An 18,499-nucleotide genomic window follows, 5' to 3' on the forward strand; every position below is an offset into this window, starting at 1 on the left:
TTTGACTTCAAAGTGTCTTTGATATAGTTATTTTAAACTTATTTAGTCTTCTTTTTACATATATATGTTTTAATTTATATTAAACCTTTGAAAAAAGAACACATATGAATCCTGGTGCTTTTTAATTTAAAGTCTTAAGGTTTTAAGTTCACCTAGGCTCCACCAATTACTTTACCTGTCGCTACACATCTCCCTTTGAGTCAAGGTGTGTAAGACACACCTTATTGTGTAAGACAACTCTATAATTAAGGGGTACTTGCTTCTCTACTGTAATTATACTTTACTACTTTGGCATGTTAGGTGGCAAGCTTGGATGTTTCAGTTCATTTTATGAAAGAAGCTTTGCCTTGGTGGTTACAAAAGAATAGAACTCTAGTAAGGTTTATTCATTACTTGAGAGTAGATATTTCATCTTGCAGTGTTGAAACAAATTCTCTCAAAATTGATAATGAATTTGACATGCATATCTAAACACTACTCAAGTTTATTTTCTTCTATTATAGATATGGGAGAAGGCTGCATTGAATATATGAATTAAGGTCGGGCTGGAAAACATTTAAAAAAATATCAATGAAAAAAGGAGGTCAGTGTGTCTGGGATAAGTTACTTTTGTCATAATGCCCATGATGCATTAAACATTCACTAACAACAGTATGCTTTTTAAAATTTTTTCACCAATTTCAAAATACAACAACCTTGGGCATTTTCCTTTTAGCAACTGACCCTTAAATCCCCTTTTTGTCCTGTCAGAAGAGTAGGAACCAGGGCGGATTTAAATAATATCTTGTAATAAGTACAATTTCTTTCAATTTCTTGGGGTTATGAGCCTGTGATCATGAATCTTGATGTTCTATATAAATTTAGTTGTAAATTGTTCATTTATGTGGTGAACATTATTTCAGTCAAGTCATAACAAGACACATTAAACTTCATAATTCCATAATGTCTACATGGATACTAGTACCTGTAGTTCATAATGCTATTATTATGTTTTTTTTTCTAACCTACAGGTTTCTCTTTTTTCTGAGTGGCATGGCATTGGCAAGGCAGAAGAAAAGGCCCTGAAGAAATTCTCACTTGGGTTGTCCTTTTTGGAGAAGAAACTGGATAAGACTGGCCAACAGAGACCGCATTAAATTAATAGTGCTCCTTCATGACATTTTAAAATATTTTCAGTCACCTAACTGACTCTATACATTTCAAAAGTGGACATAAATTTTATGTTACTGTCATGTGGAAAAAAATTCAAAACCTATATACAGTAGTAATAATAATTATGTTTCCGTTGTACGACATTTTAAAAACGTCAGAAATGTTTTAATCCCTATCCTGTGAATAGAAGGGGGTGGACAAACAATGGAGAGCCGTCTAATCCCTTCAAAATTCGAACGCAAAAACACAATAGTTTAGGCGTAATAACACACAATACCTTAGGCGAGTGAACCCCATGACGCCTGTTTCTGTGGGCCAGCGCGAGCGCGACAGTCCGCTGTAACTAGGTGTAATTAACAGCAGGATACATCAGCCAGAAGGTCCCCATTGTTTGTTGCGGCACAAGGATTAAGAGGCTAGAACCCATGCTAACACGTGCCACTCTCGTGGCGAACTATCCTTTTGTTCACTAGCTTGGCACGCGCAGCTGATCATGTTTTAAGTGTTGCAAGAAAACTGCTAGTTTAATTTAGTATCAGTTATTTAATTCAATATAAAGTGTTCCGTGGTCAAAAATTGAATTTGATAAACATGCATCAGCATCCTTCATAAGCATGATCAACAAATCACCCCGTCTCAAAAAGTTTAAAGATGCTCCGTACATAAATTTCCATCATCGCGACCTGTGTAAAAATAGATTACAGTTTAGAAATAGGCCAAACAAAGAAAGAAACATTATTAAAACAATTTATTCAAGCTCAATTACTATATTGTAACGATTTTACATAGCTTTAATTCATGGAAAAATTACTGCAGTAAGCTATAGCCTTTTGTTTACATTCGGCTAGTGTGTTGTTGAACTTTGAACCTTAAGTTGGAATGGCTTGTAAGTGGTATCAGTTTACTAAAGAGGGGATTGTGGTGTCCAGTAGAGGGGTTGGCGGTCAACCATTCAAGGCCGTCCACTTTTCCTCTGCCTGCCAGTCAAAGTAGCAGTGAACCATTCAAGGCCGTCCACTTTTGAAATGTATAAATGCAGCTGCTCTACGCAGTGTTGGCCAGTTAGAATATAGTGGCAGTACTCAGTTAGAGTATAGTGTCAGACTTAGTTTCACAACTTAGTTTGAGTCAGTTTGAGTCAGTCACAATATAGTTCCAGTTAGTTTATTGTAGTTGAGTTGCAGTTGTTTAAGTTAGAAGTACAGCAGTACAGCAAGATAACCAGAGACAGTGTTCAGTAAAAGATACAGAAACATGTACATTTGTGTTGAGAATTGTGCTTAGAAATAAAGATTTACAAAACAGAAACCTGTTTTGTTGGTGGCAGCGATTCCGTTCCTTTAAAAGAACAAGAACCGTACACTGGTGGCAGAAAAGCGGAGACCTTTACACTGGTGGCAAGCGCTGGGATACAGACTTTAACACGCCAAGAGAAAAGCTCAAAAAAAAAAGTGAAATTCAAAATGCCTCCTAAAAAGGACAACAGATCTGACCAGGAGGAAGTGAGAAACCTGGAGGAACAGTTAGAAGAAGCCTGCAGAGCTCTTGAAGCTGAAAAAGAAAATTCTACTCACAGAATACAAGTTGCTGTAGAAGAAGCAGAGGCAGAAAAAGAAAGATTACTAAGAAATGCTAAAGAGAATGCTGACATCCTAGAGGCACGTGCTGAGGCTGCAGAACAGAGAGTCAGAGCCCTAGAGCGACAGAAAGAGACAGAAATAGAACACAGAGCCCAGAATGAACGCATATCAGAAACAATAACCCCTACACTTACCCCATTTCACAGAATTAACGGCCAAAACCGATTTCAAGAAAAGCGTACTACAAGCTCCTATCTATCAGAGCTAGAGAATAGAAAGCTTAGTTCAAGAGAGAAACTGCCAGAGTACATCTCCGATATTAGAAAGTTAGTGTTAAAAGGTTACCCGACGGCTGACTGCACCACACGTGAGACCATTGCATTGCGCCACTTCATAAAAGGGTTGCCAGACCATCAAGCCGCCGTGGCAGTGGGCATGAAAACGCCCAAAAATCTAGACGAAGCAAGGGAGGCCCTTGAAATGTATAACAGTCTAAGAGAAGAGGCAGTGAAAAGACCAAGTGTTAGGGCAGCAAATCCTGAGGCTGTTGTAACAGAAAGTCAGCTACACCAGCTTGAAAAGAAGTTTGACAAGAAGTTAGATGAAATTAAAGACTTGATAATGAAAGAGAAAGCAAAAGACACGAAAAGTCCTCCACCACCCAAGTCAGAAAATTGGAAAAACAACGTAGAGTGTTTCAAGTGCCATAGATATGGGCATCTGGCAAGAGAATGCAAGGCACCTGTGAAAGAGGCTCCGCATGTAAACAACCAGGGAAACTGAGAAGGGGCATTCCAGCCGGCCAGAATGAACCCCTAAAACCACCTGTTGACAGTGACATTGAAACCGTCAGTTGTAGAAATGCTAGTGTTTCTTGGCCAGTGAAGATTCAGGGCCAAGAAGTGAACTTTATTGTAGACACTGGTGCGTCAAAAACAATTATATCATCCCACATTTATGAACAAATTCCCCATGATTTTAGACCTGAACTGAAAAAGACTAATAGAAAACTGCAGTTGCAGGTTGCAGACAGTAGAAACATTGAAATTGAAGGCCATGTAGAAATAAGTTTTCAGTCTGGCGAAGAAATGTTTGTATGGGACATGCTTGTAGCAAAAATAAAGGACGATGGTTTGTTAGGAATGGACTTCCTGTGCCATCATGATTTTTCACTGGGTGTGAACGGACTGAAACTTAATGGGAAGAGAGTGCTCTGTTTGGTTGAGAGGGAACCAAAGCATGCCTTTAGAGTGACAGTGACTAATGACGTTATTATTCCTGCAAACAGTGAGTTGATCATAGAAGGGACAGTCGATTCTAGCAAAATAAAATCAGGATTGGGACTGGTAGAGGAAATTCCAGAGAAGTCAAGTGATTTTCTGATCGGACATGTGTTAGTTGATCCTTTCAGAAGAGACAATAAAATACCTGTGAGACTCCTTAACCCTTCTAATGAAGACATTTCACTTTTGAAAGACACCTGCATTGCTCATTTACGTGAAGTAGACCATGTAATTGCTGAGAAACTTGAAGAAAGCCATTCTGTACCCACCTTACGAGCAGACTTAACCCCTGGTAAACAAAATTCAGACTTAACCCTTCATAGCCCAGAATTGCCTGAGTACCTGGCTGACCTCTATAAACAGTCAGGTGAGAATTTGACTGACTTTGAAAGATGTGAATTAAAGAAACTCCTGCAGAAGCACAGTGATGTTTTTGCCAAGTCTTCCAGTGACATGGGTCACACATCTGTCGTGAAGCATAAGATCGTCACTGGTGATGCAAGACCCATAAAACAGCAGCCCAGAAGACCCCCTAGAGCGTTTGCTGGAGAAGAAGAGAAAATAATTCAGGAACAGCTCCAAAATGGTGTTATTAGAGAGTCCACCTCACCTTGGTCATCTCCACTAGTTTATGTCAAGAAAAAGGGTGGAACAACAAGACCCTGTGTTGACTATAGACACTTAAATGATGTAACAGTGAAAGATGCTTACCCTCTTCCTCGATTAAATGACTGTTTAGACTCTCTTGGTGGTTCAATTTTCTTCTCAATAGCTGATTGCCAGAGTGGGTATTATCAAATCGAGGTAGCAGAAGAAGATAAGCCAAAGACTGCATTTGTGACCAGAAATGGTTTATACGAATACAATGTTATGCCTTTTGGTCTTTCCAATTCTCCTTCAACCTTCGAACGGTGCATGGAACTGATTTTACGTGGGTTGCAGTGGCAGACAGTGTTGATTTACCTTGATGACATTATTGTGTTTGGTAAATCATTTGAAGAACACTATAAGAGACTTGACGAGGTTTTAAATCGTCTTGGGAAAGCAGGACTAAAACTGAAACCAAGCAAATGCAGGTTGTTCCAGACTGAAGTTCAGTTTTTGGGACATGTAGTGACACAAGATGGCGTTAAACCAGATCCTGAGAAGGTAGAGTGTATAAAGAAATGGCCAGTTCCCAGGAATCTGACTGATATACGTAGTTTTCTAGGACTGTGCTCATATTATCGTAGATTTATTAGAGGATTTTCTACAAGAGCTGCTCCAATTAATCATCTGCTCCAGGCCGGCCAGGCGTTTACTTGGACGGACTCTTGTCAGACTGCATTTGAGGACCTCAAAAGTGCCCTTACAGGTAATGAGGTAATGGCTTATCCGAGAGACGAATGACTGTATATTCTTGACACTGGTGCTTCAGCCACGGGCATTGGTGCCGTTTTATCTCAGTTACAGTGGTGTGAGAAGACCCAGAAAGAAATAGAGAAACCAGTCGCGTATGCAAGTAAGTCATTGACGAAAACTCAACGCCGTTACTGCGTGACTAGAAAAGAACTGCTTGCCGTTGTTACCTTTGTTCAACAATTCAGACACCATTTATTGGGTAGACAGTTTTTGGTACGAAGCAATCACAGTGCCCTCTGATGGGTTATGTCCTTTAAGGAGCCCAATGATCAGATGGCCAGATGGCTGGAAGTGCTATCACAGTATGATTTTAAAATAGAACACCGAGCAGGGGCCAGGCACGGTAACGCAGATGCAATATCGAGATTTCCATGCGACCCAGATGAGTGTTCATGCTATGATGGAGAGTCCATTTTAAGCAATTTGCCATGCGAGGGTTGCGTACAGTGTAAAAAGAAACATGAACAATGGTTCAGATATCTGGAAGAAGAAGTCGTCCCGTTAGTTATAAGAAGAACGACAGAAAACCAAAAGAAAGAACTAAAATCAGACAATGGAGTCTGCGGCAGTGGTCAAGCATCGGGAAACCAAGGAAAATGTCCAGTAAAACGTGTGTATACAGCAGCTTGTTCAGTTTTATTGACAGGCCTTTACATCCTACTGACATTGTTCTTTGCAATCCTGAGCTGGGTGACCATGAAATTCAGGTGTATCTTTAAGGAAGTTAGAGCACTTTCTCTTCGAAGGATGAGAGTTTCCAAGAAAAAGGAAGTGCTGCCTAGAGAAAAGTTGACATTCAAGGATCAGGATTTTTCTCATGGTGATGAAGATACAGATCTCAGTGAATCCGAGAGTGACAGAGATAGACTTCCAGCCGAGTGGCTGGGCAGTTACACTGTGAATGAATTGTTTAATTTGCAGCGTAAAGACCCCGAGTTGAAGACTGTGCTGGACTGGAAGGAACAGTCATCACAGAGACCAGAAAGAGATAAAGTGGCCGCAGAAAGTCCTGCAGTACGACAGTTATGGTTGCTTTGGGACCAACTCGTGCTGCAGGAGGGCATTTTATATAAAAGATGGGAAACTTTAGATAAGACAGGTTCCTTTTTACAGATATTGGTTCCGAGAGAGATGAGGAACGAGGTGATGAATGGCGTGCATGACAAAGTCACGTCAGGTCACCTTGGCGTCAAGAAAACAGTGAGCAAGTTGAAAAGACACTTCTACTGGTACAAGATGAAAGAAAGTGTAAGAGATTACATAAGAAGATGTGCTATTTGTGGTGGGAGAAAAAGGCCACGGTCAAGACCCAAGGCTCCTTTGCTAAGATATGCTGTAGGCGCTCCCATGGACAGAGTGGCAACAGACATCTTAGGACCTTTTCCAGTCAGTGAAAGAGGCAATAAATATATTCTTTTAGCAATAGACCAGTTTTCCAAGTGGGTGGAGTGCTATGCCATCCCTGACATATCAGCTAAAACTGTAGCACAGAAACTAGTGACAGAGTTTTTCTCTAGATTTGGCCTACCCCTTGATCTCCATTCAGACCAAGGTAGCAACTATGAGTCACAGTTATTCAAACAAGTATGTCAAGTATTAGAAATAAATAAAACCCGAACATCCAGCTATCATCCCTCAGGAAATGGAATGGTGGAGAGATTCAATATTGTGTTATGTGACATGATATCAGCTTACGTGTCAGAAGATTGGGACATTCATTTGCCTTTATTGACTGCAGCATACAGGTGCTGTAAACATGAAAGCACTGGTTATTCCCCTAATTTGCTTATGTTAGGCAGAGAAGTTCACACAGCTTCAGAACTCATCTTTGGAAAACCACCAGAAGACCGATCTGTGACGTCTCCTTCAGAGTATGTCAAAATGTTGCAAGAGAAAATGACTAGAATTCATGAAATAGTGAGATTGCATTTGAAAAAGGACTTTCAAAGGCAGAAAAGAGACCATGACACCCGTATTTCGCAAAACAATTATAAAGTTGGTGACTTGGTGTACTTACTAGATAGCACTAGAACAGTGGGACTGAGCCCAAAGCTGAAACGTGATAAATGGCAAGGACCTTTTGTTGTTGTCAAAAAGCACAGTGATTTGTTGTTTGCAGTGAAAGGCAAGCCTAAGTGTAAAATGAAGATCGTGCACCATGACCGTCTTAAGCCATTTTTAAGTGACCAAGTTCCAGATTGGGTGTCCAGTTTGCAGAAATGTTTACATAAAGTTAATTATGTAGAAGGTAGTCCACTGAAACATGAAGAAAGTGCTATCAAACACAGGATGAAGCAGAGTGGCCTATCTAAACAAGTGCAAGTACCCAAGAACCAACCTGACAGTAATTTGAGAAATGAGGGAAGACCACAAAGGAAAAGAAGACCTCCCAAGAGATTTGCTGATTGACTGTAACAGACTATGAACATTTAAAGTGACCATTATTATTAATCAGCCGATGAACTTTAAATGATTATCATTATTAATCCAATGTTGAACTTTAGAGTAATTTTATTAATCAAAGTGACACTGAACTTTTGAATGAACTTTATGAACTGACTGAATTTTTATCTGTTTAAATGATTCAGAATATGTTTAGTTTTAACTTTAATGGGGCAGATCCCCGGTGGGATCAAATCTAGGGGGGGAGAGTGTAACGATTTTACATAGCTTTAATTCATGGAAAAATTACTGCAGTAAGCTATAGCCTTTTGTTTACATTCGGCTAGTGTGTTGTTGAACTTTGAACCTTAAGTTGGAATGGCTTGTAAGTGGTATCAGTTTACTAAAGAGGGGATTGTGGTGTCCAGTAGAGGGGTTGGCGGTCAACCATTCAAGGCCGTCCACTTTTCCTCTGCCTGCCAGTCAAAGTAGCAGTGAACCATTCAAGGCCGTCCACTTTTGAAATGTATAAATACAGCTGCTCTACGCAGTGTTGGCCAGTTAGAATATAGTGGCAGTACTCAGTTAGAGTATAGTGTCAGACTTAGTTTCACAACTTAGTTTGAGTCAGTTTCACAATATAGTTCCAGTTAGTTTATTGTAGTTGAGTTGCAGTTGTTTTAGTTAGAAGTACAGCAGTACAGCAAGATAACCAGAGACAGTGTTCAGTAAAAGATACAGAAACATGTACATTTGTGTTGAGAATTGTGCTTAGAAATAAAGATTTACAAAACAGAAACCTGTTTTGTTGGTGGCAGCGATTCCGTTCCTTTAAAAGAACAAGAACCGTACACTGGTGGCAGAAAAGCGGAGACCTTTACAATATTAAGTCACATTTTATATAAAATAAAAGAGCGAATCTGTAAAACGATAAATAATAGAACGTCTTAATAAATAAATAAATAAAGATTTTAAAGAATTAAGTAAAAAATTAGATGACATTAAGAATCAAATAAAAAATAGATAAAAAATAGATGGTATAAATCATTAAATGAAATATAAATTATTTTAAATACTTCAATAAATAAATGATGATTTTATAATTAAATGAATAAATCGCTGTGAATAAATAATCATTATCGCAGCTAACGCGGTGAGTGTCTACCCATTATCAGGGCCACAGATAGATTTTCACTAGTTACCAGTATAGACAGATATGTATCTGGTTATTTGATGGGACTTTTTTGCAAGCGCGTTAGGGGAACGTGCACATAAACTAACTACTTTTAAGATAATAGTGAGTGTCCTATCATTTGAAAGCCAACAAAATGTTTCATTCCACATTAGAGAAATTAGCCTCGTAATTACATTTGTAATTTTATAACCGGGTGTATGTAACTTTTCGCTGTTCAGTAACATTTATAAAGGAAAGTTACACCCCATTTCCATAGATTTTTAGATCGATCTATCCCTGTGGGGAGTCTCACTAGATTACTGTCAGCTTGGTCGGCTTAAGAGTCTGTCCCGTCTACTTAAAGCTGTAAGGGGGTAATTAACTATGGTGCCCGCTCGGCTGACTGCAATTTAGAGTGAACCCCCAGGGAGTTACGTCGATCTAAAACTTTATCTTTAGATCGATCTAAATCTCTGGGAAAGCACCCTTAGATTTTGCTTGTATGAAACACACTTTTTTATTTCGATAAAAATCGACTGCGCATGGAGCATAATGATATAAAGCTCTCGATGAGGATTGTGCATGAAACGTCAAGTCATTTTTCTTTTCCTTATTAGTGCTGGGCACCCAGGTGTTGAATCTTTTAATCGATGTGCATCTCCTACTATTGTAAAGGCATGATTTCAGGTTGTTCGGGAGCGATGACGATTGTGTTCAAAATAGGTTGTTTGCAGCATAAGGCCCTCTGGGCCTTTCTTACTAGAGTGATCTAGAACAAGTCGCTAGTTTACACTGTTTGTAACTGTAGCAAAATATGTTCCACTTGACGTTTCTGCACGACAGCCGGAGACACAGTGATTGTATAGGCATGGTTTAAGCTTGTTCGAGAGATAATAACAGTTGCGGTTAACAATAGATAGTAAGACCCCATTCTCTTTATCTGATGTCTTACACTGTTAGTTGACCGTACTTTCATATATTATGTGATACACTGTCAGACTTTCCCCTATTGCACGTTGGCGTTGGATTGTACTTGTGCCTCTGTCAATGCACTTCATTTAGTTTAAATAGTTTTTACCGCATAAACCTTTGTGTTTTAGGGTTATTAGTAGAAGTAGTAGGAATAGAATGCTTGGACAAAAAACTTCTAGTCAAATCTCCTAGACCTAGGGTGTGATGCTGCTATCATCCGAGGAAACACCTACACTGAATCCTCTACCTGAAGTCCCCCGAGCTGAAACGAAAACAGCCCCTTGAACCTGTCCATTTTTTAAAGCGTCAAATCATTTTTGATATCATTGAGCGTCTTTAAACGAAAGCTTTCAAGTGACAAAAACAGAACCGTGTGGTGGTTATTTATTAAAGCGTAGGTTTATTCATCATGATCTATTTTGTAAACAATACTTGCCTAGATTGTACTTGGATTGATCATCGTCACTGTCTGGCTACTCGCCTATAATGCATGCTGAACGACAGACAACTTATAAACATTGTAAATGTTTAAATGACCACATTAAGTTAAAATATAACAATGTCGGTGATTTGATCCATCCAACATATTTAATTTATATTTAATTTATATACAAAATTTATATTTGTTCTTTTAAAACCAGTGTCAGGTTAACACCAAGTCAAAGCAAGCCTTGCAGACTGATTTTGTTTAAATTGTCATAAAGCTAATTAAAGCCTGTTTCTAGTTCATCTAAGCTATGAAACTGCATGAAGGATAACAAGACTCTGTAGCCAATTAACTTTCACAATGCCCTGTGCTTTAGGTATCCAACAGTCCCGCGTAACACAATGAAATGAGTTTGGCCTGAGAGAAATATAAATATGAGGCCGTGTATGAAAGGTTTTTCAAATAAAAAAACAAGAATTTTAACATGTTAGGTACATGCACATCACTTAATAAGTCATTTCACAAAAATCGCATCTAATTTTTCAGATTAACCTCCACTTTTATCGACCTTAACGCCATGTCTGATGTTTACATGTAGGCGAAGGAGGTATACTCCAATATTAATAGCGAACAATAGAATAGAATAGAATAGAATAGAATAGAATAGTTTCTCATTTACTGTACATTTACAGTTTAGAGAGCATATATATATATATATACATCAACCTGAAGGCTTGACCCCCTTATTCACAATACTAATGAATTTGTACAAATTATTCAGTTTTTTCTTATTTTTCGTTGAAAATATTTCATACATTTTAATTACATTCGGTCTAATACATGCTTTTTTTTGGAATATATAAGTTTCGACTTTCTGCAAAAAAGGTAGATCTAAAGACATAATGAAATTCATCCCCTATTTCATTTTTACACAAGTTGCATAATCTCAAATTTCTAGGTATTTTTTTCCATCTGCCCGTTTCAATTGGTAATCTATGATTTGTTGTTCTGAATCTAGCTATTGTAATTATTTTGTGTGTACATAAAGTAGAAAGTATATAATTCCTGCATTTAAACTCTGAGTTTGTGAAAATACTATAGCTTAACCCTTTACTAGAGTTGTTACAATCTGAATTCCATTCTTGTATATACTGATCCTGCAATTTCTGTTTAACACAATTTATAAGCCATTCCTTGTTACAGACATCCTGTGTGCTAAATATATTACTTAAACCACAGTTATCCAGAATGGATTTCAGATTTCCCATCCACTTACATTCACATCCCTGCATAAATTTGTTATAAACGAGTTTATACAATATATATGAAAATTTACTTTGTTTACCTGTGAGCAAGTTTGTCCAGAATGATACAATTCTTCCTTTTATAATAATACTTAATGGCATTCTACCTAATTCCCCATATATCATTATCTTGGAAGTGCTGGTTTTTAGATTTAATAGATATCTACAAAATTTCAAGTGCACCTGTTCTATGATTTCTAAATTACCAAATCCCCATACTTCACATCCATATAATAAAATCGGAACAATAATCTTATCAAAGAGATATAGCTGATCAACAATGCTTAGATTTAGATGCCTTGCTTTCTTAAATATCCCATACATAGCTTTAGTTGCTTTCTTTGCTGAATACCTTTTTGTTTCTGAAAATGATCCCGTTTTAGAGAAATAAACTCCTAAGTACTTGAAACAATTAACTATTTCTACATTTTGGTTATTAAAAGTAAATTTTATATTCTTTTGGGTGCGGCCCTTAGAAACTATCATGATTTTTGTCTTTTCTACATTTACTTCTAACTTCCATATCTGACAGTAGGTGGAGTAGCAATTAAGTTGATGTTGTAGGTTTTCTTTTGAATCTGCTAGGAGAACTGTATCATCTGCATATAGTACAGCTAGGCTTTTTAATCTGTTCTCACTACCGTGATCGTGTCTACGGACACAGTTACTCTTCACCGTGACCAAGCCTACCGCCCACTTTTTGAACAATGGAAGTAGGAGGATCGTTTAACAATGGATATTTAGCCAGTCGCGTGGCAGGAGAGCGTGTCCCGATCTCTCAACCTGGCAGGGGGCGACCGTCTTATTCAGGAAGCGTGTGCATTTAGGCGTGATGTCATTAATAGCTGCTAATTGCTGTACTTCAAAAATCAAAGCATCTACTTACTGTACTTCGTCAGTTAAACGGGAATATATAAAGCGGGTTTAGCAGAAAATACAATTAACAGCATATTCACTTAAATAAACAAGTGTAAACACAAACCAACGCTCAATTTGAAGAGAATAAATAAAAAATGATAGTACACTGTATGACCGTTTTGATTTGTTTGGATGTAAGCTAATGGTATGGAAATGGCGTGAGTAATAAACAGAACAGGAAGAAGCAGAAAAACTTACGTTTCAATGCTATTTCGGCGAAAGGCTTTTTATATGTTGATTTACTTGTAGGACTGGTTTAGTGAGAAATAAAAAAAAAACAAAGAATACATAGAAAATAATCAATTTATCCATTTTATTCTGTACATAGACTGAGGTAGTACTTTATGAAGGTGGTTACACCATAAACTGTTATTTAATAAATGTTCGTATTACCTAGTCACTGTAATTTATTTTTGTTTTGATTAAAGGGATTATAACATTTTACTGCCATATGCCATTATCGATAGTAGTGAATTCTTCCTTACACTGCACTAAACACTTAAAACTCATCTTAGCCTCTGGGAACGAGTAATTAATGCTGTATACGACCAAAAAGGATTACAAAACTGTCTAATTTTAAATTACAATGGAAGTATAATCACCTAAGTGAATATAACAATTTAAACAAACATCAAAAGAGTAACTTTGAGCGAAAAAATGTTTTGGCATTTAGTAGGATGGTGGTAGAAAGTAGCTAGTGACCCCAGGAAAATTAATTTTGGTGAAAATTTAAGAGTTATCGTTGTATTAATTGTTGTGATGTTTCCGCCTCAAATTCCTATTGGCCGTATTCATGGCAGTTGTGCATTTTGACCAAAATCCTGGTAATCTCGCCTCGTCAGGATAGAATTTTTTAACAGAGCGCTCTATGTACAACATTCTCTCTTTGCACATGGGCTCCTTCACCATATCTGCTCTCCTGCACCCCAGTATGTTGCGCGTCGGATCAATCCTCTCCTCAGCTGAGAAAATCGTAGACATCAGTTTTACACAGAAGTTTGTGCAACTGCTTGCTGTTGTTTTCATGTTTAATAGTTTTCTGTCTGATAGCTGGTATGTTTGCGGTACTGGTGGTTGATATTAAAAAATTTACTAGGAAAAGCATCGCCACTACAGAGATTAGGAAGTAAACTCTTCATGACACTAAGATGGGTGCAAATGTGTACCCTCTCCAGCACTGTTAAAGGTCCACAAACAAATATACACACATTTGTCAAGACGACAAGATAGATTTCACTACGATGTATCAAGTGTAATAATTGTTACATATATATTCTAAATGTTGCTTACTTATAATTGCATTAAGAAAAAATCAGTATATCAATTAATTTAGTTTAAATAAAATCATCTGCAACAGAGGCTAAAAGCTGTGCACCTGGGACTAAGGGACTGCCTGAGCTCAAACATATTGAAGACAAAGACAACTTCCTTTCTTTTCCGAGAGAACAATAACGGGGGGCGAAAGGAGCAATTACAACGTGCAAACGTGCATCAGATAAGAAGCCCTACAATGTAGTTGCGATTTTATCTGCAATGGTGGTCACAAACTCGTCTCATCCTTCAATGCGATGGAGTTTGATACACCACACATGTAAACATACATATTTAAGAAAAAATCGAAAAACATTTGTACAACTGGTCTGTGGGACAGTCATTTACTTGTATTGAAACTTAAAAAGCATCAAAAAGGGACTCACTTGTACAGTTGATATTTGAAGAATGACGCCGAAATATTTTCCTGTTCCTGCAGCGTACATTAACTGTACTTGTGTATACATGTAATTACGTACGTATTTATTCTCCTATCGAAACATATCGCGCACAATTCTCTCGACAACTATCATCTTTATATGAGGAATGTTGAGGACATTTTGAAAAACAGGCAGTCTCAAAACAATTTTATCACTATTCTAAATATTTAAATACAAATGCATTTATAAGGGCAACTACTGTATATCATTTTGCTTGCTTATAGCCCGCATTTCTGAAGAAATGCAGTAAGTCACACTTTACAAAGGTTGAAATGGTGTCGCCGACATAAAACAACCACACTTGGCAATCAATGTTATGCTGGAGTTTTGTTAAGTGATGTCAGGCATAGACCTGAAAAGGTTAATTTGATCTACATTAGTGCGTTAAACATTGAAACGAGGTAATTTCTGGTCGTGCGTCTCCGTCGATAATTAATATACCGGTATGATAGAAGAAAGAGTCTTGACAATTTCCCTTAAAAGTTATCTCTTCATTGTGTCGAGACGGGAGATTTGCATTTACTAAAGCCCCCTTTACACTGAACGGCGTCCTCTCTGCGTCCAGCAGTCCGGCCCCATTTGAGAGTTTAAAAATTGTAATGCTTTACGTGCCGACAACTGGCCGATCATTGAGCATTCATTCTGATACAAAATCAATGCTTTTGCCTCCTTATTAAGACCACAGCGATTCCAAATTTCATGGTCGCAGAGAGGACGCAGAAAGGACGCCGTCCAGTGTAAAGGGGGTATAAGCAACGTTCGTACATAAACGTTTATCTAAACACATCTGTCAGGACGTCAAGATAGATTTCACTTAGATGTTTCAAGTATAATTTCATATTTACTCCAAATGTGGCCTAATTAAAAGTCCCTAAAGAAAAAGCAGCATATCAATTAATTTATTTTAAGTTAAATCATCTGCAACAGAAGCTAAAAGCTGAACACCTCGGACTAAGGGACTGCCTTTATTGAACTTAACTCAAACAACTTCCTTTCTTTTCATACAGAACAATAAAGGAGGTGAAAGCGGCAATTGCAGTGTATATACGTGCATTGTACAGTGTACATCAATTAAGGGGTCCGGTTGGTGTAAAGGGTGTAATTATATATATGTACTTCAATGAGGTCTTGGTGCGATTTTATGTACTATTAAAACAACCTTATATTAATGTCACTGGGTCCAGCAACAAGAAATTTAATTCACATCTTTCCTATTGATGTTAAATGTAACAATCAGGGCTGAAGAGGTGAAATGGTTAAATAAATATGGGGCGGGGGGGGGGGGGGTATACTTTTTCGAGAGAGCCAGGGCTCAACTTTGGTTACAAATATAAACCATATAAACAAAGTTATTCCGGAGGTGTTGAAAAGGGAAAGCCGTGCATCCGGATAATAGATGAATGATTATCAGGAGAATGCACTTTTTCAATTAAATGACTGTTCGTAAGAGCCATTTTATTAATTTGCCATTTTTAAAATTTATTTTTTATAAAATTGTTGTAGTTTACTGTATGGACGTTCCGTGTTAATTGTGAATAAACCGACTATTCATTGACTGCAATAATTTGTTTCATTATATATAGGTCACATTCCACTTCATTGAAAAAGACAATCACCGCATAATTCTGCCATATTTATACTTCACTTTTTCAATTGGCTTGAGCATGTTATCGTGACTCTTATCGTTTCACCTAAGTAAGCCAAAATTAAGATGAAAGGGAAACATCGGTAAATTAATTATAGGCCTATTTCATTCAATTACAAAATTCTATTTTTGAAAATGTCTACGAAGTTTGGAATTCGGTTAATAAACAGAAATATCGTCAGTGCTTGAACCATGGTTAAACCCAACATTTAGTCTTCCATGTCTTAACAAAGGGCACGTGCCGTTCTACACCAGAACAATGCTTGGAACTAGCGGGGCGTATGATTGCACAGGCTGTTTGACGGGACACGATGTAGACAGCGGGGAGTCCGAGATGGTTACGATTGATAACTTAACAGCTTAAACTGTCGCTATTTGCCCTGTTATTATCCACGCGGGGGTTATCAGGAGTCACGGTCGCACTGACCGTAACCTACTGTGAACGGTCTTATTGGCCTAGCTGTATGATCATTATTTGCATTAATATGTGTAGTTCATGTTCTAGTTCATCTGTTACATGTGATAAGCCTGTGACATCTTTTTGCATTAGAAATTCTTCAAGATCATTTAGAAATACTGAGAATAAGAAGGGTGATAGGTTTTCGCCCTGTCGTACTCCTGTTTTGCATGGGAAATAATCCGATAATATACCATTTAAAGATTCTAGATTTACAGCCATTATACATGTTTACAATAACGTTCAGACATTTTCCATTTACATTGTGGTTCATTAGCTTCCCCCATAACCCTGCCCTCCATATTTTATCAAAAGCTGCTTTTAGATCTATGAAAGCACAATATAATTTCTTTTTTGATGCAACTGAAAGGTCTATAAGTGTATTTAATGTAAATATGTGATCAATGGTAGAATAGTTGGCTCGGAAGCCAGCTTGGTTTTCCTGTAACAGCATAAAGTTGTCAGAGTAATCAGTTAGTCTTTTACATAATATAGAAGTGAATACTTAAGCCAGACAACTGAGTAAAGTAATTGGCCTATAGTTCTTTGGGTCATTTATGTTTCCCTTTTGCTTATAGATTGGGATTATAGTGCCTATTAACCCACTCGGCTCACCGTCGATTGATTCCTGCGTCAGTTTCAAGGCGTTCGGAAGATAGCCGGAAATTGTCGAGGAGTTCCGAATGCCTATTAACCATGCTTCTGGTAAAATACCAGTATCTAATACCAAATTAAATAATTTTTTATAGATTGGCATCATAGTGCTGGCAGAAGAGATAATATACTCATTCAATATCTTGTCAGCACCAGCACTTTAATTTTTCTTTAATTTTTTTATTGTGTTTTGGATTTCAGTTTCAGTAATTGGTTCATTAAGCATTTCATTATTTATCTGGTTGTGGTTATAATTCGGTGGGTTATTGTACCACCAGCGTTAGCGCTGGCGGTACACATGGTTTCGGTCCCGTCCGGATCGTTCCGCCGGCTCCGCCGGCTCCGTTGGCTCCGCCGACTCCGCCGGACGGCTACCGTTACCGCTTCTCCTCCTAGACGGTAAGGGCCCCCGTACCCATCTCATGGATTTAGGTCACCTATAATCTCAACTCGTTCCATGTAAAATTTGGGCTTTGTCGGTATTGGGGTCTGGGTGTGGCACTCATTGCAATGCACCCTTGTCTAAAAATGGCAAAATTAAATGCTAATTATCTACCCTACGGAAGGAGTTATGGGAAAAATTTCTATAGACGGCTTTCCAAAAGTCATATGTGTAGATTTCAAATATACCCTTGGATTTGACCTTTGACCTCTACTTCAAGGTCAAATGGGCCAAAATTTTCAAAAAAATGAAATTTTTTACGAAAAAAAATTTTTTTGCCCTGTTATTCAGACACCACACAGACCACACAGTGTTACCCTTCAGGTCATCTTTCATTTCCATGAATTTGGGGTCAATCGGTGCATTTTCACGGGAGTAGCGGCCATAAGATACCGAAACTGAAAACTGTCTCTAATTCGGGAACCGTTAATGCTAGAGACCCATTCTTTTTTGCATTTTGTAGAGCATGTAAAGCCCAACACTGGAGGTGGTCTCGGTTTTTTTGTATTCCATACGGTTTTCGAGTTACGCTGTATCAAAAAGTACATATTGGTGGTAAAAGCAAAATGTGCAGTACGGTAATGGATAATAAATTTTGAACTCTGGAAAAATAAAACAAAAGGCTTGGCAAAACAGACAACTTGTGTTCAAAAATGACATTATTTCATCAAATTTGAACTTCTGAAACTTCAGAGCACCTCCTATTTCAAGAATTTTGACCAAAATGACATTTTCTTTATTTTAATTAATTTTTTCTGTACGAAATTTAAGGCACATTATGGTAACTCCAAAATTATAACATCTAGTTCCTTATATCTCCAAAACTGGCAGAGATAGGTCCATAGTTACTATTGAAGTTGAATAGGAAGTCATATACTGGCAATCTTACTATGACCTTGAAATTGACCTTTGACCTACTTTTCACCATGAACTGAACTTTGCAAATTTTTCTTCCCT

The 18,499-nt window shown here is 37.7% G+C and overlaps 2 protein-coding genes across 2 annotated transcripts in view; both read left to right on the forward strand.

The window, feature by feature from the left end:
• LOC147764118 (uncharacterized) overlaps positions 1–18,499 on the forward strand; it is a 66,961-nt gene that overhangs the window by 23,417 nt on the left and 25,045 nt on the right. The gene's annotated exons all lie outside the window — the stretch shown is intronic.
• Positions 196–3,660, forward strand: LOC147764121 (uncharacterized). Its single transcript, XM_086999049.1, has 3 exons — positions 196–375; positions 504–583; positions 1,011–3,660. Exon 3 carries the CDS (start codon positions 2,616–2,618, stop codon positions 3,513–3,515), a length of 900 nt encoding a protein of 299 aa, XP_086855175.1. The 5' UTR covers positions 196–375; positions 504–583; positions 1,011–2,615; the 3' UTR covers positions 3,516–3,660.

This window comes from Lingula anatina, chromosome 1 (genome assembly GCF_051362555.1).
Source record: "Lingula anatina isolate TDL-2025a chromosome 1, LinAna3.0, whole genome shotgun sequence".
Lineage (NCBI taxonomy): Eukaryota > Metazoa > Brachiopoda > Lingulata > Lingulida > Lingulidae > Lingula > Lingula anatina.

Coding starts and splice junctions, on each gene's coding strand:
- LOC147764121 (XM_086999049.1), top strand. CDS start 2,616: ATGCCTCCTAAAAAGGACAACAGATCTGACCAGGAGGAAGTGAGAAAC.